The sequence below is a fragment of the Xenopus laevis genome, chromosome 6L (assembly GCF_017654675.1).
Source record: "Xenopus laevis strain J_2021 chromosome 6L, Xenopus_laevis_v10.1, whole genome shotgun sequence".
In the NCBI taxonomy this organism is placed as follows: domain Eukaryota; kingdom Metazoa; phylum Chordata; class Amphibia; order Anura; family Pipidae; genus Xenopus; species Xenopus laevis.
In genome coordinates, this window is record NC_054381.1 from 65,583,844 (window position 1) to 65,611,796 (window position 27,953).

Here is a 27,953-nt window from a genome sequence, read left to right on the forward strand (position 1 = left end):
GCTTGTTGTTCAAGTGGGTTGAACTAGGTAGCCATGGCGGTGACGTCACGCCGGGGCTGACAGTGACATCTGACTGCAGAGAAGGCGCCTGAGACATTGCGTAGAACGCAAAAGAGAGCGGGGAAGGGAGTGAGCCTCTGCCTTCGGAGGAGGAGATCCTGGCAGAGAAATTAACAAAGGGAGAGGCTGAACGCGGAAAAGATAAGGAAACAAGATAAGAGAGGAGGAAAGGATTAAGGGAGTTGTTTTTTAAAGTGAGAGGCTGTTCCCCACGCGCTGCATTCCCCCGCTGCGGTATTATTCCTGTGCTGTGTTGAACTGGATTAAATTCTACCCATGACTTGTTCCACGGCAGTTCTGGGTTGACCATCCCCTCCGCAGGAACGGCAAGAAGGTGGGGACACAGAAGATCATTTCTCTGGCATCTCCGTCACTAACCCCCAAGTATGGATGCCCAGGCTGTGGAGGAGAGTGCTGGGGGCAGCAGGGTGCAAGGGGGACCTGTACTGCACATAGTGGTGGTGGGGTTTCACCACAAAAAGGGCTGCCAGGTGAGGAATGCAATGGCTTGCTTCAGAATATAGCACTTTCATCCTTACACAGGAATAACACTACAATATATCATTGGTCTCTTAATAGTTTTAGTGGTGTAAAATAAATGTACACACCTGTGTTTTTCACATCCTTAACAGTAGAAACTCTCATATTTTCCACCTATATTGGTAATGGTAGTTTAACAGCTGCCATCCTTCTGCTACAGATAATAAGTGACAGACCCCTTAGCTGCAGTGAACCCCTAACTTTCAGAATATCCCAGAATCTCATGACATGTATCAGGGATGTCCATACCTCTGTTTTCTTGATATTCATTTTGCCCATTCTACTGTATTTGCTGATCCTGATTGATTTGCATATTCATCACCCTTTCTTCTGCATACATCGCCCTTTTACATGTGGCATTTGAACCCACAAATATATAATGGTTTTTGGTATCAAAATAGGCAGCTCTCTCAGTAGCATAACTTTGTAAACATACAGTACATGTGACTAAAATCCTTTCAAATAATAGTCCTTTATCACAAAGGAGAAGTGTACGCAGTTGAGAAATAATTGCATGTAAATTTTAGCAATCCTGTTTATTGAAATCCTTTTCATCTATTGCCTGTTGCAAAACCAGTTTTGCTTCATTTTGAGCATTTGTACTCACTTGCAGACCCAGTTCAGCCATTTCTGACGTTGTCCATCATCAGTGTGTTTGTGCTTGGTGAATATTTGTTTCAGCTTAATTAAAATGAATGCAGTCTGCACTGATGTACAATCTTTTCTACAGAAAACATCAAACCAGTTTGACCAAGTGTTGGTTTGTATATGGCTTTCACACTAAAGCTGGCCATAGACGCAAAGATATGATCGTACAAATCATCATACGATCGGACTTTCCCACCTCCTGACCTGCCACTAACCACTGATCAAATAAAGTACAAAAGAACAGATCAGCCGATGTTCTGCCCCTGACAGCAATCATAAGAAAATTATGTCCGACCAAAGCTAGTGACAGTCTCCCTCTGAAAATTGTATGATCGGCAATACATGCAGAGATATTAACGGCAGCCGAAAGAAATCTTTTAACCCGTCTGATCGACCAAACGACCGATCTCTGTCGGACAAAAAATATCGGGACTCTCCACACATGGTCCGAAAATCGTACGAATCATCGATTCGTACAATCAGATCTTTGCGTCTATGGCCAGCTTTACACAGTCCTCCCTGACCTGATAATTCAAATTAGGGCTGTCAAGGAGGTGATCATGATTTTAACTTCATTCCTCAGATCTGCAGTATGACAAAAAGGGGCCTGCCATAAACCCAAAATGGATTTAAATGTTAAACAAAGAGAAAATTAAGTAAATGTGAAGATCTCCTTATGAACTGCACTAAGTCGTACATAGGAAATAACATTTAACTGGTTAGATTTGTTTGTAAAAAAATGTCAGCTCTGCATCTCCATGTAAATGCATTGATTATGCAGGCCTTAACACTGTGCAAAACAACATAACAACTGGGCATCTTGGCTTTCCAGTTTTTCACTCGTACTGCCTGTTAGGTAAAAACAAAATGTTTGGTTGCAATTTTTTTTTAGGTTGAAAGCAGCTTCGCTGTATAGCTATAGAAAAAAGTTTTAAAAGAAAAAGCATTTGTACAAAGTGTATTAAAATATGGTAATATGTAATAATATGTAATAGCAACATTTTTTTTTAATGCAGGGTTTTTTTCACAGTTTCCATTTAAGGCATGCTATTAAATGTTTAATTTGTAGTTATCCAGGGAGATAAAGAGAAGTCAACAGGAATGACCTGTTTACATAGATAGGTTCTGTTTGTTACAGTGCAAACCAAATTAACTCTGTTAATATTAAGTGAGCATTCTTTTCATTACTTGCACAACTTGCTGATGTAATTACAATATCAAGTGATACTAACATGTTCCTGCGAAATATAGGATTGTCAGTATTGCAAAAACGAATAATGAAATTTTTCAATTGTATAAACCTACCCCAACCTTCAGTATTACCCAAGACTCCAAGTCCCCAATTTACTGAACATTCGCAGGCCACCAGATCTGCCAATCAGCTTATAGCTAAAAACTTTTATATGGTTAAATTAGTCAGAATAGAAAATTACAGTAAGCTGCCCAAAGTATTTAGGAAAGTACTCTAAAAAGTCTGTCTGACTTTATATCACCTTTAACAAAGATCTTTAAGGATCTTCTGACTGTGTGGAACAGTCATCCCTTTGCTTTTTGTTATTCAGTATAAATTTCCTTATTGTGATCTGATCATCAGAATTTGATACATATGACATGGTGGGCTGAATTAAAGTTAGGGCCACCTCTAGAGTAAATGTGACATTGTGCAAAATATTTATATTTATTTATATTTTAATGACAAATTATTGTAAGAAAAATGTCCTTCCATTATCTGATGTTTTTTCTTAAAAAAAAAGTATTAAGCATTATTTAATCACTTTTCAAGTGCTGAAACCTTCAGAAACAACCAGAACTTTTATATATATATATATATATATATATATATATATATATATATATATATATATATATATATATATATATATATATATATATATATATATATATATATATATATTGCCTAACTTCTAGTAATAATGGTGATTAACCTAGCATTCAGTACAGTGATGTTTTCTTACTAATTTGCCACCTGTTTGGATTTGCTTTGTTTCCCAAATCTGTCCTCAGGCCCCTCAGAGGAACAGGTGCTCTGCTTAGTCAGGCTCGTATATCCATTCACCTTTTACCACTTTGTATGTGTATCATATGCTCAGAATAGTGGTATACACCAGTGTAATATATCTTTGAAGCTTAATAAATAAATGATTAGGCCCAACACAGCAGTTGTTCCCTCTGATTTCCATCAAAGGTAACCAAGTACAGTAGAACCCCCATTTTACATCCCCTCATTTTACATTGTTGTTTTGTGGTCCCACCTATATATTATGCATTTATTTATATTTATTTTTGTGTGCTTTGTTTATTGTTTTGTTTCATTTATTTATTTTATACATTGGCAATTTGTCTCAAATTGTATTATGTATTCAGTTATGACACCCTAGTTATGTGCTTAGAGTGGGTTCATTTTATCCAAGTTCATGATGTGGTAGAATTATTCATTCCTGGCACTTATGGCCAGTACATTAAACATTTTGAATATTAGCACTTATTTGAACTTATTACCCTCCTATTTGTGTTGGTTGTGACCACTAAGAAGATCTCCATGTAATAACCTCCATCCTCTTGTATCTTAACACATGGCAATTGATCTTTGCCCATGATTTTTTCTTTGTCTGTAATTAGTATTAATGTGTTTACATATGCAAGTAGCACTAATAATGATATAAATACATATATGACAGAACAGAACAAGCATGTGCCTTTCAGAAACTACTATAGCTGTTATGCTATAAGTTTGTCTTTAATACTTCAGTTAATACTTTCTCCTAGTACATACAGTATTTATCTTGTGTGTGTATATAACTGCATTATGTTGTGTTGTGTAAGCATTTCATTAGTTTCAGTATAGAAGCTATTATCCATAGATAATGGGGCTTTACTGATAAGGGGCCTTTCTGTAATTTTGATCACCCTATTTTGTCTGCTAAAAAATATTTTAATATTAAATAAATCCAATAGGATTGTTTTGCCACTGAGGGCCATTGTGCTACCATTTGCATATGCTGTATGTGTACCCCAATACCCTAAGCAGTGATCCCTAACCAGTGGCTCTTGAGCAACATGTTGCTGACCAACCTCTTAAACGTTGCTCCCAGTGACCTCAAAGCAGGTGCTTATTTTTGAATTACTGGTTTGGAAGCAAATGTTGGTTGTATAAAAACCAGGTGTACTGCCCTTATTTTCCACCACCCAGGAACATTCATGCTTGTGTTGCTTCCCAACTCTTTTAACATCTGAATGTTGATCACAGGTAAAATAGTTTGGGGTTGGGGATCACGTGCATTTTGTTACATACTGACATGCCCACAGCTGCCAACTAGTCTCCACCTGCTAACTCAACTTATTTACCGGCACAATTCAATTTGTGAGCATCCCTCACAGGACTATTTCCCTAGCACAATATAACATATTATTTAAAATATACAGGTAATATATATCTATATATTGTTGACCAGAAAAGCTTAGTCCTACTGTGCATACATTTAGATTTTTTTTACCTTAAATAGGTGATTCAGATACTAGCATATGTGCCCAGTATCAGCCTATAAGGCTCACCCTGGATCCCTTGTAGAGTCAGATACAGATATACTGTCCCAAGGGTTTTAGTTATTGACAACTGCCCTCATTTCAAAATATTTACAAAGGGCAGGTCTGACTCTGGCATTGCTTTTGTTAATTATAAACCAGGGCCATGAAGCCGTTCTCTTATCATGCATTTGAAATTATAATGGAGGAAATGTTTAGCCCTGTTTCACTTGTTGTATAGATCTGTTCTGGCTATTATGTAAATGTATATTTGCACAGGGGTTACTTCACATTGGACTATGCCTATATGGCTACTTTTATATAATCAAAGCATTGCTTAGTGTGGCTTCTGACCAACCTGTTTTGAACATTCACAGGCTTTGGAAATCAGGTGTCACAATATCTTTAGCCACCAGAAATTTTAATTGAATATTTACAGTATGCACTATGTAATTCAGTTCAATTGCAGTGCATCAGTTGAAGTGGTGAAAATCTATTTATCCACCCAAGTTTAACGCACCATTTTAACTTAGTAAAGGTAGGTAAACCTATTTTCCAGAAAGATCCAGATTTACGAGAAGGCCATTGTCCAATTAAATCAAATAATTCACATTTTTATTTATTATTTATTTTTCCTCTGTAAAATTAAAACAGTGCCTTGGAACTAAGCTATAATGCATCCTTATTCGAGGCAACCACTGGGTTTATTTAATATTTTAATGAATTTTAAGTAGACTTAGGGCTAAATTCCACAAGCATTTTTGAACAGATTTTGTAGGTCAGATTTTATCTCATCGTGCCATGCAATACCACGCATCAGCACAAGATTTTTTAGGATGCTACAAAATCTGAACCCCCACAGCTGTAATGTAAAGTCAGATCAGATAATGTACGATGGAGTCGTTTGTTTATGCGTTTGCATCTAACAGTTTGCATTTCAATCATGAAAAAGTCTTTCCGACACCATCAGTTTTTATCTGATAAATAATCAGTTTTTTAAGATGCAGCTTTTACATCTCAACAGTCGTGCCGCGTCAGATGGAAAATTTTACATGTAGTTTAAAAATCAGATTTTCATTTTCTGGTATATTTTGACCCACGCAACTACATTTGACTTGTCAGATGCGTTTTGTTGATCTGACACCGTCTGTCAAAAGTGCACTTGGAGTTTTACCCTTAATGTACCGTGATCCAAATAACAGAAAGACCTCTTATCCAGAAAACCCCAGGTCCAGAGCATTCTGAATAAAAGGTCCCATACATGTACCAGGGTTTTGGGTCTTCATCCACTGATGCTAGAACAAAGACAGACACTCTGACACTCTGGGCCTTTAACGAGAACTGTTGAGCAAAGCCTTCCTTGCAGTATAAAACAGTGAATATATCATAAACTTCTGAAAAGAAATGTAGAAAATGAATGTAAATGGTAAAAGTGGTCAGAGAATCATTCCGAGTAAGTCATATTTCAGGGTTTAGATCCCCATTAAGGCTTCACATTTTTCAAAAACACTAGGTTACCATAAGCCATTCCTAGGCACTCATTTTGAATTACTTTAAAGGAGAACTAAACCCTAAAAATGAATATGGCTAAAAATGCCATATTTTACATATTGTACCAGACTAAAGTTTCAGCTTCTCAATACCAGCAATGATCCAGGACTTTCAAACTTCTCACAGGGGGTCACCATCTTGTAAAGTGTCTGCGCCACTCACTGATTCTATGGGGCTGATTATTAAATTATGATGCTAATTGCACTGGTTTCTGGGCTGCCAATTATCTGTATTAATTACTAATCAGCTTTACATTGTGACATTTATATTCTATGTGTACTGTCCCTAAACTCAGAAACTGACAGCAGCACAGAGCATGTGCAGTGAATCAGCAGAAAAGATGGGGAGCTACTGGGGCATCTTTGGAGATCTTTACTGCTAAAGGGCTTTGGTTGCCTTGGGCTGGTATAGAAGCTCAAAACATATTGTACAACATTTCTGCCTATTCTTTAGTTAAACTTTAGTTCTGCTTTAACAAAAATGAGTCAATGAGCCACACACTCTGATGACTGAGCACAGTAAAATAATCTCATGCCTACTTTACATTTAACATTTTCCTTTATATAGTATAAACGAAGCAACTGCACCACGCCATCCCTTTATACAATAACTGTTAGACCGTCACAGGTTCCTGTCATTGTAAAAGACAGTCGTTTTTAAGCACAAGTCATTAAAATGGAATGGCTGCAATCCCTTTTTGTGCCCCACTGCAGGTATGAGCACAAATTGCAAATTTTATTATGTAAATGAATCAGTCCTTGCTACAGTGCCAAAAGGTTTGAGTCATAATTGCTATAAGCCCATGAAAGGTTCTAGAATGTTAACTTTGGCGTGGCTATTAGTATTTGTTGTCATTGTCTTTGCATTTTGATGATATATACTTTGTGTCAGTTGTTTTTATTTGCCAAACTGAAGGTTTTTTTGCATCTCTCTTCTTTCTATGCAAACTGTGTTTTATCTATAGTTTTTTATAGCACCACTAGAAGGGCAACTGCCACAGCATATTTTACATATATAGCTCATATTCTAGCGTGACCTTCTGTAAGTAAAGTTTAGAAAGTGTGTATTATTTTTGGTTTTAAAGGTGAACAAAAGTTAGAATCACGGAGGGTTCTGAGTTGATATGCATCCCTTAGGGATTCTAGTTGCTTACTTGCTACTCCAGCCAAGTGCACTTTTTCATTCAGTCATGTAGATCTGCAGATACATTGTTTGATCAGGCTGTTATTGCTTGAACATTTTGTAGTTTTGCCATGGCTGAATTTCTATTTGGGCCTCCCCAAGGCAAGTGTGTCACCCGAACGACCCCCCTCCTCTCGTGAGAGTGCCCCCTTGTCTTGCAAGTGCCCCCTCACAAACATGCAACCACTGGGGATTAGGTGCACAGGCTATTTAAACAACAGCACATCCCCAGTGATTTCAACAAAATTGGAATGTGGCTGGGCAGCTTGCCGCTCCATGCACAGGCCTTTATGGCCTTGCCACAAATCTGGGCCTGAGTCTTGCTGGCCTCTACTATTATTCTTAGGATTTAACAGTTTATAATAGCTAAAGAAACAAGTTTCAGTGCTAAAAATAATTGGCCTAATCCTTTTTTCCTGCTTACAATGTGCATGGAGGAGTAAGGATACCAACAAATGGTATTTCTAAGTTCTAATGCTTTTCATCACTGAGCATTAACACGTATAAAAGACTGGCATTTGGCCACTCAAAGCATTGGAACACGCTCTCCCACAGGTATAAGCTGTGATAACTGTGTTAATTTGTTAAAAGCTTTCCTGACTATCAGGAAGTTTTGATGATAGATATATATATATATATATATATAATATATATATATATATATATATATATATATATATATATATATATATATATATATATATATATATATATATATATATAGCAAAATGCTTCTGGATTCCCCAGTTTGATCCATAATATATGATCAGTTGTAAGCAAAATTCCCTAACAGAATAAAAGTGGCTCAAATTACCACCAGATTTGATCAATTTTAACATAATTTGTTAAAGGTAAACTATACCCCCAAACAATGTAGGTCTCTATAAAAATATATTGAATAGAACAGCTCATATGTAAAACCCTGCTTCATGTAATTAAACCATTTTCATAATAATGCACTTTTTCAGTAGTATGGGCCATTGGGTAATCATAATAGAAAAATTCCATTTTAAAATCTGTTGCTTAAGTATTCATTTTTGAGGTATAGTTTTCCTTTAAGGAGTAGTTTATATTTTGCCATAATGTAGAATGTGAGACAATCTGCAATTGGTATTTTTTTATCTTATTCATACGGGCTGTAATTGTATATGGAAGTTAGTGAACGTCTTTGCAAATTATTTTCCATCTTAAAACCCCAATACACTTTACATTTAGTGTTTATGTGACCCAGTACCTGCAATAGCTTCTTATAAAGGTCGACACTGCTGGAGATATCAGGAGATTAACCAGTTTAACCAATTAACCAGTTTTTAGACCAATGAACCAATGTTCAAACTCGGCTAGTACATTATTGTAAAAATAATGGCAGTTTGGTACAGGTATGGGACCTGTTATCCAGAATGCTCGAGACCTGGGGTATTTCAGATAACATCTCTTTCCATAATTTGGATCTTCATACCTTGTCTACTAGAAAATCATGTAAACATTAAATAAACCCAATAGGCTGGTTTTGATTCCAATAATGATTAATTGTTAATTATTATGTTTGGAGTAAGTACAATATACTGTTCTATTATAACAGAGAAAAAGGAAAATGGATTATTTGGATAAAATGGAGTCTATAAAAGATGTCGGTAATTCGGAGCGTTCTGGATAACTGGTTTCCGGATAACGGGTTTCCGGATAACAGATCCTACACCTTTACTATGGAAGTGCTGGTCAGGTGCTATTGTCAAAATTAAATCTACTCCAAATGTGTTTTGGTTGGGTTAGGGATGTATATAAAGATCTTTTGTTGAGATTCCCAGGAGGTTGTAGTAGCAGGTGCAAAGGATACCAAGTTGTTTTTTTAGGCATGTCACCTGTCTTGAAATTAGACTCCTGCCCTAGCTGCATTGTTTGCACTTTCCCGCATTCCCTCTGCTCTGCTGCAGGCTGTTTTGTAGATAATGACAGGCTTGTGTTCTGTGTGAGTTTGCAGCCTGCTTGAATTATGTGGTGATGTATTGTTCAATACTATGAAGGCGAACTCCAAGCTCACAGTTGTATGGACATTTGTACACAAACGAAAACACAATCAATAGTAAAAAAAAAATGAGCTTGAGGCTCAACCCCTTGGGGGTTATTTATAAACACTGGGCAAATTTGCACCTGGGCAGTAACCCATGGCAACCAATCAGATGATAGCTTTCGGTGTTCAACCTGCAGCTGGCTGAAAAAAGCTAATCACTAATTGGTTGCTATGGGTTACTGCCCAGGGACAAATTTGCCCAGTGTTTATAAATGAGCCCCCTTGTGATATTTGCTGCGCACTCCAAGCGCTCTGCCGCTCTTCCTCTGCTCAACTCCGGGTGTTCTCTCCACTGTAACAAATTGTAAATCTATGCAAGAAAGGCACTACCATGTTCTAATAAAAAAAAAAATGTTTAACCAGTGTACAATATATGAAAAGACAGCAAATACCTGTTTTTGCAGCAAACGGGGTGATTCCAAATTTATTCCATGGTGCTATTAACACTTTACATTGATCAAACGTTTCAGGACTGCATGGCCCTTCTATAGTGCCATGCAGTCCCGAAATGTTTGATCAATGTAAAGTGTTAATAGCACCATGGAATAAATTTGGGATCACCCCGTTTGCTGCAAAAACAGGTATTAATTGTCTTTTCATATATTGGATTCATTACTGGCGTGTGGCTAGGCCATTGCCAAATATCTGAATCCCCTCCTTCGACTTTGTGTGTAATCAGTGTGCAATCCTTGCAGTGTTTCCAGTTGCTTGAGAACGTGCCCTGCTTAAAATATTACACTGAATAAGTGATGTTTGGGCCAGCCTGAAGCTTGCAGGACCTGCAGGTTCACTTCCGCACAAAATTTGTGGGCCACGGGCGGGTGCCCCACTTCTATCCCATGCCCCCTTCTGTGACGTTGGGGCTGGTATATAATTGGGAGCGTACCGCAGGTTAGGGTCGGGTGCAGGTTCTTGGGGGGCTGGTTAAGGTCAGGTGCGGGTCAACTGCACATCACTACATTGAATGATTATATATGACTAATATAATGAAAGCAAGCAATTTCCAACAGGTTTAGTTCCAGAGTTAATCTACCCTTTAATGTCCAATCTGTGGATATATGCCAATGGCTTTATGTCAAATCAGCCTCAAGCACTAATTTGCAGCCCAAGGGTTGTTCAGGTGCCTTTAACTTATAAATATTTTAGCTATATAACAAATTATTGTAAACAGTCACCTTTCTATAATGGTCAATGTATACTCCGAAATGAAAGTTATCATTTACCCCAAATTTTATCCCGGCTGATGTAACCCTTATAGTGTTGGTATTCTGCTCTATGAGCTATGTCCAGTGACTTTTTGCAATTGCTTTGCATGATCAGTAGTGGCAGAAGCTTCTGTTCAGAAATGTATCAATTTATGTAGGGAATTTCGATAATCCCAAAATCACATGGGGGGGGGGGAACCAAACGACTACCAGCACAGTGTCTCTGTTTGTCCATAAACCAGTGGCCTCCAACAAACTGCCTAAGATCCAAGATGCTGATGACGAACAAGACCTGAAAATGTATTTGCTGGCAAACTCTATCTTCCAGCCTCATTTACTGAAGTGCCAAACCAGGTTTTAATGCCTCATATAGACAAAATCTTTGAATCACCCCGTCCACAAATGAACAACAAAGATTCTTCATAAACAACTAACATCCCTCCATGACTCTCAATAAGACTGGAAGAATGAAACATAACAACTCTCTCTAGTATGTTATGGTTACTAACAGGTTTCTGAATTTTTTATAACGGCAACAATTCTTACTTAACAGGTGGAGTTCTCTTATCCTTCTTTAATACCAGGAGAGGAACATGATAGTCACATTTTACCTGAGGAATGGAAGTATCTGCCATTTCTTGCTTTGCCCGATGGAGCACACAATTTCCAAGAAGGTATGTTAATAATGTATAATAGAAAGGCACTAGTACAGAACTTTATATCATGCCCTTTGTAGTACACCATAAATAAGGAGTTTCACATTTTAATAAAAATTGTACCTGTCTACAGCACTAGCATACTAGTTTTTAGAAAGTATAGTGGTTTGCTGTAGCAGATCAGTGTGAGTTTTGGGTTGTCATTCTTTCTCTCCCTTGCAGCAAAGAAAATTGCAGCAATGCCAACATATATGTAAAATAGAACATACATATATAAAAAAAACGGCCATGTAACCCCCATAAGATGTACATCAAGGTGTTATCCAAATTATAGGACATGTTAACTCTGCTTACATACTCACATATTTAGTGTGTCCACCACTGAGCTGTATACCTCTCAAGTACTGTATGCATATTGTAATGCTGTTTTAATTTAAGAGAATTAAAACACAGCACTTCTGTAAAACGAAACAAATAATTGTGTGCAGTTCACTCTGTATTCTACAATGTTGCTATTTCATCAGCATTATAACTTTGTTATTACTGTATCACCATTTAGTGCACATTAAAAGTCGAAAAGATACAGGTCATTTCTTACTTTATAATGCTTTAGAATGTTTTACCCTCAAATTTGTAGTTTGTATGTTTTTCCAGGTGGTCAAATATTTTATCCTACAACTTCAATTTTTGCTTCCACCAGTAGCAATGTGTTATATCCAAAGAAATTCTACATGTGTAAAGAGCACAACAATGCACAACATTATGCTGCTTATTTTATTTATTGATGTGTTGCGACAAGTTTTGGGCACAACTGCCCAAAGCATACAAATTGTATGGACATTTAAAGGCCCTTGGTCCCTTCCTTCCACTCAGGATTGGATAATTCACATGTCCATCAAAGTCCATCTTAATCCATCACTGTCCAAAGTCCTGTTGTGGGCACTGTATCTTGAAGCCGAAACTGCACATTTTTCTGCATACTGATTTTATGTGCACACATTATACTTTACACATTATTGTGGTTAAATTAGGGTACATAGAAGTGTCCTGTAGTATATACAGTATGAAGACTGGTTACTCTCTGCTCTATTCAATATTAAAATATACAAAAGCACAAGATTACATGAAACAACAAGGTCTTTTTTTCCACTAGCTCATAAAACAGCTTTGTGACTAAAATATTTAGTTTGGAATACCTTCTTTCCACACTCTTGTTGCCCTATATATAAAAACACCGGTAAGGCAGCACTCACTTCATCGTGTATTAAAAATTTCGGGCATGCATCGTGCCCTTTATCAAGCCAAAGTTACACATAGTTTACAGGTGGTCAGGTGGTTTTAAAGAGAGATTATCAGGAAGTGACATCAGAGTTGACTACATAATTGTAACCCATACAGGTCAAACTATATATGTGTGTGTGTGTATATATACAGTTCAAGCAAAATAGAAGCAGTAGCACACCTGGTCTCTCAGTATCCTCACCGGTGCTTGGGGTTAAAGGAGGACGGCACCTCCAACAAATGCTCAATAAGACGAAACTCCAGCACACGAATGCTTAAGGGTTCATAACCCGTGTTTATTGTCAATGCCAAACAGGAAACAACGTTTCGGGGGCGTACCCCTTCGTCAGGTGAGCTGTGCAGACCCCACCTCCACCTTAAGTAGAGGGCAAACCCGTGCAGGTGTGCCTTTCAATCCCAAATCCAAGGTTAACCCCTAATTAACCACATAATTTGTGTATACACACACACACACACACACACAGACAAAGAGAAAGATTGCCAGTGCAGTTTGCCTTCAAAAATAATTGTTACAAAAAATTAGGTGTTAGAACCACACTTTGGCCAAAATATGTGAGCTCACGTGCCACATCAAGGCCCCTCATTGTACGTGAGTTCTACACTATTTGTGAGCATTGTAGTGCATTTAAAATCAAGACCCCCAGCGACCAATTTGACTGAGTATTAAGACCAACAGTGCACTTACCCTTAGCTCGGGAGCTCTAGTGAGAAAGCAGGGAGCCTTTAAGCCCGAGCCAACAAACATACACCTGTGAATAATTCCCTTCCAACACTATCTAATAGCATAACTCAGGGGCTATATGGAAAATGCAAGGAGCTTTTAAGCCCCAGCCAGTTAACATACATCTATAAATAATTCCCTGTTTTACAGGCAGTCCCCTGGTTAATTACGAGATAGGGTCTGTAGGTTTTTTATTTAGTTGAATTTGTATGTAAGTTGCAACAGGTACATTTACATTTTAAATGCAACATAGATGTTTGTCTTAACATAGTATTTATTTTTATCTTTCTGTGCTCTGCAGTAGACAACACATGCCAAAGGGGGTTGAGGCGGTGGTTTATAAAAGCTAAATGCTAATAAAGGCAAAGCAAACAACAGTACATTACAGTAATCCTCTGTTTGTTAATGTGAGTTGTATGTAAAGGTCCCCATAGACTGAAAGATTTCTCTTGCCGAACGACCGATTTTAGCGAAGTCCGACCAGTCCTTTGAAATTATAGTCCGGTTAGTGAGATTCGAACGATCGAACATTTTACGATTTTTCGGTTGACATCTGTCAGGAAATTGATCGGCCAGGTTAAAAAATCTTTGTCTGCCCCAGTGCAATCTATCTATGTTTGCAGGGCCAAGCAGTCAGCTACCCTTTGTTTTCCTGGCAAAATTGGTCTTTTTAGTTATTGGACAATTCGTACGATCGTCTCACAATGACGATCGGATCTTTTAAAAATCTCAACATCTATGGCCAGCTTAAGTCAAATGTTTGTAACCCAGGGACTCCCTGTACAAAAAATGATGCTGATAAAATTTGGAAATAAAAAATGTGCTATATGCAACCATGAAAATCTGTAAGTAAATAAAGAAATGCATTTAAGGTACTATATTAAAATGAATATTGCAGTTTTTTCCTTCAGTACAGCTTAATTGCAACAGAAGATCAAATTTAACTTTGTACAAATTACCATTATGAGGGCTGCTACTTTAGGGGCCCTCACACCCCCCTCCAGACCCCCTGCCACCTCATCTTTTTTCAAAAAACGCCTTTATTTTTTATACCATTTGAAATTTTACATTGGCAATCCATAAAATGTAGTCTTACTCTAAGGGGCAGATTTACTAAGGTTCGAGTGAATTTTTGAAGTACAAAAAGTTTGAATTTCGAAGTAATTTTTTGGATACTTGGACCATCGAATAGTATACTACGACTTTTAATTTACTTCGACTTCGATTCGAAGTAAAAATCTTTAGAATATTCAAACATTCGAAGTACTGTCTCTTTAAAAAAACTTTGACTTCAATACTTCGCCAAACTAAACCTGCCGAATTGCGATGTTAGCCTATGGGGACCTTCTACAAACTACAAGTGTTTACACATCGAATAAAAATCCTTCGATCGTACGCTAAAATCGTTCGATTTACCGATTTTATTCGATCGTAGGCTTGCCAAATTCGGTGAAAAAACTTTGATTTCGATATTCGAATTCTACGTTTTTCAATTCGATGGTCGAATTTCAAAGTTTTTTGTACTTCGAAATTCGACCCTTGATAAATCTGCCCCTAAATCCAAAAACAGTAAATAAAATATTTTTGTATATTATGTACATCATAATAATAAAAAATATGCATATACAATACACATTTTATTATTTCTAGAATGCCTTGCACATTTCCAAACTGTATGTAAAAATGATCTTCCCCTCCAAAGTTAGTTTAGCCTCTGTATCCGCAGGATCAGAATAGCAAGTAGATTAACTTAATTATGAAGCATGAACTTAATTATGAAGCATGATTACAATAGAACCAAGAGCCATCTTGTTCATGTCATTTTTATATTGTCTTTGTGTTTAATTACAATTATTTTCATTCTCTCCAGACACAGTGTTTTTTCATCTTCCACCCAGATGTGGAGACCAGAAAACAGTTTATGGTGTTTCCTGTTACAGGCAGATTGAAGCTAAGGTACAGTTCTCTAATTACAGGCAGTTCCCAAGTTACACACAAGATTCTATTGGTTTGTTCTTAAGTTGAATTTGTATGTAAGTTGGAACAGGTACAATTTACCTATTAAATGCAATTTAGCTGTTTGTCTTAACAAAGTACTGTATATATTTCTATGCATTCTGAGTGAAGATACATGGCAGCAAGAGAGGTGTAGGGGCGCTCCGCAGTAGACCACACACAACAGAGGGGGTTTGTGCTGGTGGTTTTTAAGAAAAATGCTAATAAATGCCAAGCAAATCACTGTGCATTACTGTACCTCTGCCTCTGTTTGTAAATACGAGTTGGATGTAAGTTGGATGTTTGTAACTTGGAAACTGCCTGTATACTAATATTTCAAATGAAAATTGAGCAAACTGTTACTCTTGCTACCGTTTATCCGCAAATAAGCAAAATTTCATATAATACCAAAACAAAAATTGAAACAAACTAGGTACAAATGTATATCACACATAAATGGGAGCTGTGCTGGGACCACACTACCATGACTTATTCAATTGTCAAACTTTTTTATCTATTTATTAAAGGTTGCTTGTAGTATGGCACTCAATTTAATAATTCTAATTTGCATCACTATAGTAACCAAAACTAAACCAAACAATAATTTTCTACTTGGCTGAAATGTGTCTTTTTTCAAGTCACCACACACGAGGAATAACTTTGGAGTCTTCCATGCATAATTTTGTTTATATTTTAAAGGTTTTGCTCAAAATGAGTTTATATGATTGTTAGAAAAATAGTGCTAATACATTAATTAAATAAATAAATGTGCTTTACAGGCCTTAAAAGTGCGTCAAGCTGATGTTACCAGAGAAACAGTGCAGAAAAGTGTTTGTGTACTTAGCCAACTGGTAAGATACTGCTTTTGTACATCTTTGATTAAGCAAATGGATGCAATTAGCTTACTACTAAGTGTTTGTTTTTAATATTTTGTAGTTTTATTGATTTATGTATTTTTAATTTTACTTTAAACTGTTAAAAGACACTTGTATTTCATGAATGTCATTATCAACAAAGGGATTGAATATTTCTTTGAACATTTATGCTTTCTTTGTATATATGAGTAGATAAATACAGATACATGGATATTTTGAATTATAAAAATATTAATATTCAAGTCAAACAAAATGAATGCACTGGTGCTGCTGTCACTATATGCAAATACTTATAGAGAGAATAGTAACGTACATAAAACCCTGTTCTCAAAATAGTTAGGGCACTATAAAATGGAAAGGGATAATCTGAAAATCACTTAAACCCAATATTTGATTGTAAATAGCACAAAGACAAAGACAACATATGAAATGTTAATCATTTTTTAAAATATATTCTCATTTTGAATTTGTAAAGTAGTGTGTGGGCAAATATTGAACAATTTAAAAATAATTTAAGAATAATTTTGGGATTTTTTATCTTCAGTATATAATATGTTTAAAGGGCAAGTCAACCCCAAAATAAAAATGTGCCTAATAAAAGAAAATAATAATTCTAAGCAACTTTCCAATATACATTTTTTTAAAAGTTTTCAGTGCTTTTAAAGATATTTGTAAAAACAATTGCTATTAAAAACAGCACTTGCTTAACTCCCAGTTGTTACTTTTAAACAATGTTGCAAAAGTCTTGGTTCTCCATCAGACAGGTGTGTTAATCAGCTGATTTATACATTGTATCAACAGTCTGAACCATCAGGGCAGAGAATAGGAAGGGACAGCAAAACACTGCTTTCAATAGCAATACATATACAGGTATGGGATCTGTTATCCAGAATGTTTGGGACCTGGGGGGTTTTCCTGGATAAACAGATCTTTCCATAAACTTCATACCTTAAGTCTACTAGAAAATCATGTAAATATTAAATAAACCCAATAGGTTGAATTTCCAATAAGGATTAATTATATTTTAGTTTGGATCAAGTAGAAGGTACTCTTTTATTATTAGAGAGAAAAAAGGAAATCATTTTGAAAAAATATAGATTATTTGTATACAATGGGAGACAGCCTTTCTGTAATTCGGAGCTTTCTGGATAATGGGTTTCTGGATGACGGATCCCATACATGTACAAATAATTTCAAAACCATAGAAAATGTTGCACAGCTGCACAGAATTATGTTTTCTGTTATTAAGCAAAATATTATTTTTTGGGTTCACATTCCCTTTAAAAGATTCAGAAAAGCTAGAGAAATCTTGTTATACAAGGCCAAAAGCCAATACTAGATGGCCATGATCTTAGGGCCCTCAGGCAGCACTGCATCAAAAACAAACACAATTCTGTAGTGTAAATCACTGCATGAGCTTAGGAATACTTCCAAAACCATTGTCTATGAACACAGTTCATCCTGCATTTACAAATGCAAGTTAAAACTCTACTATGCAAAGAAGAAACCATATATACAGTATGTCACATTCTCTGACTAAAGAGGAGAAGGACTTCTTATCGGCGCACAGTTCAAAAGTCAGCATCTTTGATGGCATAGGGGAGCATTCGTGCACATGGCATGGGTATATAGGTTTACAATATGGTTTTGGAGCAATATATGCTGCTACACAGATGATGGTTTTTCAGGGAAGGCCTTGCTTATATTAGTCAGACAATGCCAAACGCATTCTACTCGTATTACAGCAGTTAATCTTCTTTGTAAAAGAGTAAACTGGCTTGTGTGTAGTCCTGACCTATCAGCCAACTACAACATCAACATTTGGTGCATTATAAAATGAAAAATACAACATAGGAGACCCCAAATTGTTCAACAGCTAAATTTCTATATCAGGCAAGAACAGGGCAACATTTCACTTTCAGAAGTACAGCAATTGGTCTCCTCAATTCCTAAACGCATACAGAGTGTTGTTGAAGGGGTGGTTCACAACATTTAGTATGTTATACAGTTAACAGTTCTAAGCAACTTTTCAATTGGACTTTATTATTTTTTATATATTTTTTAATCATTTGCTTTCTTGTTTTGACTCTTTCCAACTTTTAAATGGGGGTCACTGACCACATCTAAAAACAAATGCACCTTAAGTTTACAAATATATTGTTATTGCTACTCATCTTTCAGGCCCTCTCATCTGGACCCTAGCAACCAAATAGCTCAAATTGCAAACTGCTGAATAAAAAATAACTGAAAAACCACAAATAATAAAAAATGAAAACCGATTGTCTCAGCAAATTGTCTCAGTATATCACTACAGATTTAAAACAAATGTCCAACAAACCGCAGCACACTGACACGTTGTTTCTTGTGAAAAAATCTTTTGTGATTTATTGGTTCAGTAGACAAAAAAATGCCATTTTTGCCAAAAATGGCATTTTTTTGTCTACTGAGCCAATAAATCACAAAAGATTTTTTCACAAGAAACAACGTGTCAGTGTGCTGCGGTTTGTTGGACATTTGCATATGATTGATACCCATGGCAGAGTGGGATTTTGACTGCTAAGCACCTGGTCCTCAAGGGATAAGAAACGGAGGTGAGCGCTTCATTCTTGTGTACAGATTTAAAACAAGCATATATTGTTCAGAAAATATCTCTCCTGATATGTCCTAATACTCCAGGCACCCCTTACCCTTCTAAAATGTTGGTGGAAAATAACTGAGAAATCATCTAAACTGCTTATTATGTATCCATGCAACACCTTGTGGCAGATGTGAGAATAGGAGATAAGAAAAGGCATCATTCTGTACTGGCTGTGCTGCAAACACATCTACATGCATTATGATCTGAGACTAAAAACAACATTTTAAAGGATAGAATGAATTATGTGCAAGGCACACAGTTTAATATAGTATTAAAAACGACACCATTAAAAACTACACTCATGAGATACTAGCTGTAATACATAGCCTATTACTGTGAGCCTCACTTTTGAGAATTTCCCTATGTTTGCCCTTATGATGATTATTATCATTTTTATAGCATCATTGTCTCCCTCAGCACTTCAGATAGTAAAAGGATATAAATACATTTATTTTCATTATACACTCTTTCGGCTTGATAAAGCATTTGTAAGTTCAGTTGATTATTTAAATGTTCCAGCTGCATCTTTTTCTACTATAAGGGGTGGTTCACCTTTAAGTTTACTTTTAGTATTTTATAGAATCTCTAAGCAATTATTTGCCTTTTTCTTTTGACTCTTTCCAGCTTTCAGATGGGGTCACTGACCCCATCCAAAAACAAATGCTCTGTAAAGCTACAAATATATTTGTTGTTGCTATTTTTTATTACTCATCCTTCTGTTCAGGCCCTCTCCTATTCATATTCCAGTCTCTCATTCAAATCAATGCATAGTTGCTAGGGTAATTTGGACCCCAGCAACCAAATCCTGTTGGGGCCGCCAGTTTAATTATTACATAGATGCCTTTCTGTAATTGTTTCCTGTTTAACATTTTGTATTTTATTTTTGTCTTGTCAAGCCTCTATACGGTCTTCTTCAAGCAAAACTTCAACTGATTACTCATGCATATTTTGAAGAGAAAGATTTCTCTCAAATCTCAATTCTTAAGGTATGGTGCATGCACTGAATAAGTCCATATGTGTAAGAAATGGGAAATAATGCCAACATCAGTACAGCAGGCCTGTTAAAGGTGATGTCAGTATTAGAGGACATTTTAGACAGATAGTGGGGAATCTTTTTTTCACATAGAAAAGGACCAAAACACCATTTAAGTAGACTTGAGGAACTGAACTTTTATTTGAAACAGAGAAAATGGTTGTTTGTGGTAAGGGCCGAAAGGCTGTGGAATGCCCATTTATAAAAATGTTTTTATTCCTCTCCTTATGGTTTCTTTGTTTCTGTTAAATTATTGGTTTTATTTACATATATATGTATATTTTGTGTTTTAGGAACTTTATGAACACATGAATGGCTCATTAGGAGGAAGTGCAATAGAAGGATCACAGCTTTATCTTGGTAAATAAAATCCAGTTTACCTGGTGGCTCAGAAATATTCAGGCACTTGGTGAACTACTATAAAGTATACCATGAGAATATGTCTGTTGAGTGTCCATACCCAAAATGTTGAACTGCACGTATATTGTTTTAATTAGGATGAAAAAATAATAGATGGAAAAAAAAAGTTAACAGCATTCATCCTTCACTTTCATAATTGCATCTGCCTGTGCATTTTCAGTCTGATACCTGTCCATGTGGGCACTGACAGGTAGATGAAGTTCCTGTCAATTCTCACAGAAGAAGAGGGAAAAAAAAATGGAAGATGTTTCCGCTAGTGGAGAAAACCCATGTGTGAAATAATCAATAAAAGGGACAAAAAAAAGCGTTTCTTCTTTTTTGAATTACTTATATTAGATATGACATGACCTGGATGAATGAAAATCTTCATAGTAATATTCCTCTTTAAATATCAATAATATAAAGGTGAACTGCCCCGTCCCCAAAGCATATTTAAAACTGCCAGATTACTGGCAGAAAAACAGTTTACTTCTAATGCATCTTAAATCTCAACATGTGGAAACTATAATGGGTGTAATTTGCATGTATGGAATCGCAATTCAACTTCCTATGACCGTCAATACCTTTAACTAACAAATATGTATTGATGAGATAATTGCTCATGCCACAAAACAAGTGTTTTGATTATAGATGTCTTCAAAAGTTTTAGTATTGTAGTAGTATTTGTAAATTCATAAACTGACATATTGTGCAGACTGCAGACAATTTAGCCATGATTTTTGTTAGTTGGATCATATTGAAATCAGACAGCAAGTGAAATCCATGAGCATCTCACTGCACAAATTGTGTTGGTTGCATTTGGAAAATGTGTGTGAAACAAATTTACTGTGTGTTGCTTCCCCTCTTCAGGGGCTCAGAATTTGATTGCGAGGTGCTTCTAGGCAACTAGTGTAATAATCCCACTTGGGTCTAGGAGAAGGATTTCTTTGCATTAGCATAACATCCGGTTATCTGTGCTGTGTGGAAGTGTGTGGCATGTTCTCTGGTTCAGCTATCTAAAAATGAACATCTTAGTTAGCAGTTTGCATATCTTCCTTTTAGTAGTATAGTAGCAAGTAAGAGTAGACTTTTCATTGATTCTTTTCATTTTCGTAAACTAACTAATTTTTTTTGTATTCTAGGTTTATCTCCAAGAGATCTAGTCCTACATTTCAGGCACAAGGTGATGCATCATTATATCATATTATCTTCATGTACTAACAAATAAGAATTGTACAGCAGTTTTTGTGTCAGTCACTTATTAATGTAACTGAACCCCAGGTGGGTTCTGGACATTGTATAATATCGTAAATAACCACTAACGACACAAATGGAAAAATCATGAAGGTGATGATGAAACTAAGTTTCTAGTGTAGCCTTCTGCTTTATGGCCTTGTAGTGTGACATTGCTGTTTGCTGCTCCTAGCCTCCTACTATTAGCTACTAGAGCTGTTTCTAATTTAAACATTAAATACACCCAACAGAACTTGATCCAAACTTAAATATAATTAATCCTTATTGGAACCAGTCTAATGGCTTAATTAATGTTTACATGATTTTCTAGTAGACTAAAGCTGGCCATAGACGCAAAGATTTGATCGTACGAATCGAGGATTCGTACGATGTTCGGACCGTGTGTGGAGAGTCACGACATTTTTCGTCCGGCGGAGATCGGTCGTTTGGTCGATCGGACAGGTTAGAAAATTTCTGTCGGCTGCCGATAATATCTCTGCGTATATTGCCGATCGTACGATTTTCAGTGGGAGACTGTCACTAGCTTTGGTTGGACATAGATATCGTACGATTGCTGTCAGGGGCAGAACATTGCTGATCTGTTCTTTAACTACTTTATTTGATCTGACTGGTAAGACTTTGATCTGAATGGTTAGTGGCGGGTCGGGAGATGGGAAAGTCCGATCGTACGATGATTCGTACGATCGGATCTTTGCATCTATGGCCAGCTTTAAGCAGTGAAGATCCAAAGTACAAACCCCAGGTCCTGATCAATCTGGATTCATCTGCATGTTTGCACACTCAAAACAAAAACAATTTGGCAAAAAGGGTGGTTTAACCCTTTAAGTGCCACAGAACGTAGAATCTACGTTCTGTGGAAAAGTAACTTGAAATGCCACAGAACGTAGATTCTACGTTCTGCAGCACTTCCGGGTTCTGGAGCGGAGGAGCGGCTGTTAGAGCCGCTCACTCCGTTCCACTTCGATCCCCTGCCCCTAGGCAACGAGCAGAGCAGGGGATCGAGTGGCCCCTGGGGCGCGATCGCCCAGGGGCCCAAAAGCAGCAGCAGGCACGTGTTACTTACGTGTCCTGCTGCTGCAGCCTGCACTGCGCCGTTGATCTCCGCCCCCACAGCACAGGAACACGCAGATCGTCGCAGATGTCTTCCTGGGACCCCTCCACATCGCGTGCAACAGTCTTCAGCGACTTTTTCAGGTTAGTGCAACAATTACACACACAAACACACCAACACACACTTATTACAGTAATACACACTTAGATTCACACTTACACATACATTTTTGGGGATTGGGGGGGTCACTTACACTCACTGCACTTACACACACGTGCACACGTGCACACGCACACACGCGCACATAACATGTAATTTACCATTTGTACACACGCACACGCACATACATGGCATTGTGGCTTTTTTTTTTCTTATTGCATCGTCTCTTTTTTTGGCTGAAAAAAATGTTTTATTGCCATTACGAATAGCGTATTCGCTAACCGTACTGTGATTCGGTGATTATATTGCAATTTTGGTGCATTTTTAGCCATTTTATTGAATTTTTAGCCATTTTATTGCATTTTCAGCTCTGCATATGTTGTGTTCACTTGTTTCTAGCCGTATAACCTGTTTGGCCCAGCTAAAATATTCAAACTGTGATTCTGACGGCCGATAACATTATTCTGGAAAAAAAACATTGATTTTTGTGGTTTTATTGGATTTTTTTTCATTTCACTCTTTACTGCCTTATTTTGTTTTGCCTTGTAAATTTTATCTACTATATATCCATTTGGGGGTCTCTGTGCGCCACATAGTTTGGTATATCTATGCATATTGGGCATCAAAGTGTTCAGTAGACCCCTGGCGTTCATATTTAGGATGTTTTATGCTGATACGTTACGAAACGTGGAGCATATAATGGGGTAAAATTCAAGCTTTGTGACGATGTTCAGAAATTTGATAAAAACCGTTATGTTCAGCATTGCTTTGCAGTTTGGCAGTTTGTAGTAGAAACACTTATTTACCCATATTGGATTCGTCAGAATGTGTACTTTCTGAAAATATCTGGTTTTCTGTGGTCTCTGTACTGTTAGGGGGGTCTAATGTCGCATAATACACACACCAGGTGCTTATATTGCAGCAGCCAGCGCGTCAGCCGTGAAAATGTATATACACTATTGTCATTTGGGGGTCTCTGTGCGCCACATAGTTTGGTATATCTATGCATATTGGGAATCAAAGTGTTCAGTAGACCCCTGGCGTTCATATTTAGGATGTTTTATGCTGATACGTTACGAAACGTGGAGCATATAATGGGGTAAAATTCAAGCTTTGTGACGATTTTCAGAAATTTGATAAAAACCGTTATGTTCAGCATTGCTTTGCAGTTTGGCAGTTTGTAGTAGAAACACTTATTTACCCATATTGGATTCGTCAGAATGTGTACTTTCTGAAAATATATGGTTTTCTGGGGTCTCTGTACTGTTAGGGGGGTCTAATGTCGCATAATACACACACCAGCAGCAGCAGCCAGCGCGTCAGCCGTGAAAATGTATATACACTATTGTCATTTGGGGGTCTCTGTGCGCCACATAGTTTGGTATATCTATGCATATTGGGCGTCAAAGTGTTCAGTAGACCCCTGGCGTTCATATTTAGGATGTTTTATGCTGATAAGTTACGAAATGTGGGGCATATAATGGGGTAAAATTCAAGCTTTGTGACGATTTTCAGAAATTTGATAAAAAACGTTATGTTCAGCATTGCTTTGCAGTTTGGCAGTTTGTAGTAGAAACACTTATTTACCCATATTGGATTCGTCAGAATGTGTACTTTCTGAAAATATATGGTTTTCTGGGGTCTCTGTACTGTTAGGTGGTCTAATGTCGCATAACACACACCGGGTGGTTATGTTGCAGCAGCCAGCGCGTCAGCCGTGAAAATGTCTATACATATTGTCATTTGGGGGTCTCTGTGCGCCACATAGTTTGGTATATCTATGCACATTGGGCATCAAACTATTTAGTAGACCCCTATGTTTATATTTAGGATACTTTATGCTGGTAATGATACATGGACAATACGATGCTGGAAAGTTGAAGCTTTGAGGCAATTTTCAGATATTTCACCAAAACCGCCAAATTTGGCAAAGCCTTGCGACTCAGTAGTTTGGAGCAGAAAGGCATGGGTACCCATTTTAGATTCTGTAGAATGTGTACTTTCCAAAAATGTATGGGTTTGGGGGGTAAACATATATTTCTGTGTTTTTACCCCACAAAAATGCAGACAATGTGCTGATTTTTCATTAGCTGAAGTTACCCACAGGACAATTTGTATGTGCTAACTTCATTTTGGGGCCTCTAAATGCCATATACTTTGGTAAACCTATGCACAGTGGGCACCAAACTGTTTGGAGGACCCCTGGCAATCACAATTTGGGTGCTTTTTTGTGATACGTAATGATACATGGGCGATATGATGCTGGATAGTTGAAGCATTGAGGCAATTTTCAGATATTTCACCAAAACCGACAACTTTGGGAAAGCCTTGCGACTCAGTAGTTTGGAGCAATAAGGCATGGGTACCCATTTTAGATTCTGTAGAATGTGTACTTTCCAAAAATGTATGGGTTTGGGGGTAAACATATATTTCTGTGTTTTTACCCCACAAAAAATGCAGTTAATGTGTTGATCTTTCATTAGCTGAAGTTACCCACAGGACTATTTGTATGCACTAACTTCATTTTGAGGCCTCTAAATGCCAGATACTTTGGTAAACCTATGAACAATGGCCACCAAACTGTTCGGAGGAACCCTGGCAATCATATTTAGGGTGCTTTTTCTTGGTGCATAACGATACATGGGTGATATGGTGCTGAGAAGTTGAAGCTTTGAGGCAATTTTCAGATATTTCACCAAAACCGACAATTGTGGGAAAGCCTTGCGACTCAGTAGTTTGGAGCAGAAAGGCATGGGTACCCATTTTAGATTCAGTAGAATGTGTACTTTCCAAAAATATATGGGTTTGGGGGGTAAACATTTATTTCTGTGTTTTTACCCCACAAAAATGCAGTCAATGTGTTGATTTCTCATTAGATGAAGTTACCCACAGGACTATTTGTCTGCGCTAACTTCATTTTGAGGCCTCTAAATGCCAGATACTTTGGTAAACCTATGAACAATGGCCACCAAACTGTTTGGAGGAACCCTGGCAATCATATTTAGGGTGCTTTTTCTTGGTGCGTAACGATACATGGGTGATATGGTGCTGAGAAGTTGAAGCTTTGAGGCAATTTTCAGATATTTCACCAAAACCGACAATTGTGGGAAAGCCTTGCGACTCAGTAGTTTGGAGCAGAAAGGCATGGGTACCCATTTTAGATTCGGTAGAATGTGTACTTTCCAAAAATATATGGGTTTTGGGGTAAACATATATTTCTGTGTTTTTACCCCACAAAAATGCAGTCAATGTGTTGATTTTTCATTAGCTGAAGTTACCCACGGGACTGTTTGTATGCGCTAACTTCATTTTGGGGCCTCTAAATGCCAGATACTTTGGTAAACACACACCAGGTGCTTATATTGCAGCAGCCAGCGCGTCAGCCGTGAAAATGTATATACACTATTGTCATTTGGGGGTCTCTGTGCGCCACATAGTTTGGTATATCTATGCATATTGGGCATCAAAGTGTTCAGTAGACCCCTGGCGTTCATATTTAGGATGTTTTATGCTGATAAGTTACGAAATGTGGGGCATATAATGATGCCCAATATGCATAGATATACCAAACTATGTGGCGCACAGAGACCCCCAAATGACAATAGTGTATATACATTTTCACGGCTGACGCGCTGGCTGCTGCAATATAAGCACCTGGTGTGTGTTTACCAAAGTATCTGGCATTTAGAGGCCCCAAAATGAAGTTAGCGCATACAAACAGTCCCGTGGGTAACTTCAGCTAATGAAAAATCAACACATTGACTGCATTTTTGTGGGGTAAAAACACAGAAATATATGTTTACCCCCAAAACCCATATATTTTTGGAAAGTACACATTCTACCGAATCTAAAATGGGTACCCATGCCTTTCTGCTCCAAACTACTGAGTCGCAAGGCTTTCCCACAATTGTCGGTTTTGGTGAAATATCTGAAAATTGCCTCAAAGCTTCAACTTCTCAGCATCATATCACCCATGTATCGTTACGCACCAAGAAAAAGCACCCTAAATATGATTGCCAGGGTTCCTCCAAACAGTTTGGTGGCCATTGTTCATAGGTTTACCAAAGTATCTGGCATTTAGAGGCCTCAAAATGAAGTTAGCGCAGACAAATAGTCCTGTGGGTAACTTCATCTAATGAGAAATCAACACATTGACTGCCCCAACGTTTCGGCACCAAGGCCTTTGTCAAGGGGATTCTGATGCTTACCAAGTTTACTAGAGGTATAAATACCCTGTTCAATCACCAGCTGGACGCTTCGTTCGCGCGCTACCTACACTTCCGGTATACGTGACGTCACTTCCGCCTACGTCACTTCCGCCGATGAATCATCAGGCTTGGTGACGTGGCGCTATACTGCGCGTATTCAAGGAGGAGGCACACGCATTTGTTTATACCGTTACTAGGCAACTTCCTCTACATGTGCCATTATTTGTTTACATTCAAGGATGGAGCATGCGCACCAGTTAACCTCGTTGCTAAGCAACTTCCTATACCTGTAACCCTATTGTTTACATCGCCCCAAACATATACACAAATACAGCGTCCAGAAAATTTATAGATCAGAGAAAGAACTAAATATATCTTATAACAATACAATTCATATGGCTTTGAAAAGTGCAATAGTGCAAAGGAGTGAGCAGTGTTCCACATCATATAATATTATTATATTATTATTATCAATCTGGATAACAGATCCCGTACCTGTACTGGTTTATTATTACAGAGAAAAAGGAAAGCATTTAACTGGATTATTTGGATAAAATGGAGTCTATGGGAGAAGGCTTTTCTGTAATTCGGGGTATAAAAAATGTCTTTTTGAGCATGTGACATATACAAGGCTACAGATACTAATGCAGGCCGTGCAATGTTCATCTGGGCACCGGTTGTGATTTCAGAATGTGTCTGGTTTGTGTTTTTACTCCTTTTGCTCAACTACACATTCGGAAGGATGCAGTTGAGTTTTAAAGGGGTGGTTCACCTTTAAATTAACTTTTAGGGGCAAATTTACTAAAGAGCGAATCGGCTAACGCTAGTGCAAATTCGCCAGCGCAACGTCATTTCGTTTCTT

At 37.4% G+C, this 27,953-nt stretch overlaps 1 protein-coding gene across 1 annotated transcript in view; it reads left to right on the plus strand.

The window, feature by feature from the left end:
- Positions 1–14: 14 nt before the first annotated feature.
- avl9.L (AVL9 homolog (S. cerevisiase) L homeolog) overlaps positions 15–27,953 on the plus strand; it is a 43,031-nt gene continuing 15,092 nt past the window's right edge. Inside the window, exons 1-7 of the mRNA XM_018267588.2 lie at positions 15–551; positions 11,354–11,474; positions 15,350–15,435; positions 16,254–16,325; positions 19,884–19,973; positions 20,314–20,380; positions 21,562–21,602. Of these exons, the coding sequence (XP_018123077.1) occupies positions 447–551; positions 11,354–11,474; positions 15,350–15,435; positions 16,254–16,325; positions 19,884–19,973; positions 20,314–20,380; positions 21,562–21,602 (582 nt within the window). The 5' untranslated portion in view covers positions 15–446. The remainder of the gene's footprint in view (positions 552–11,353; positions 11,475–15,349; positions 15,436–16,253; positions 16,326–19,883; positions 19,974–20,313; positions 20,381–21,561; positions 21,603–27,953) is intronic.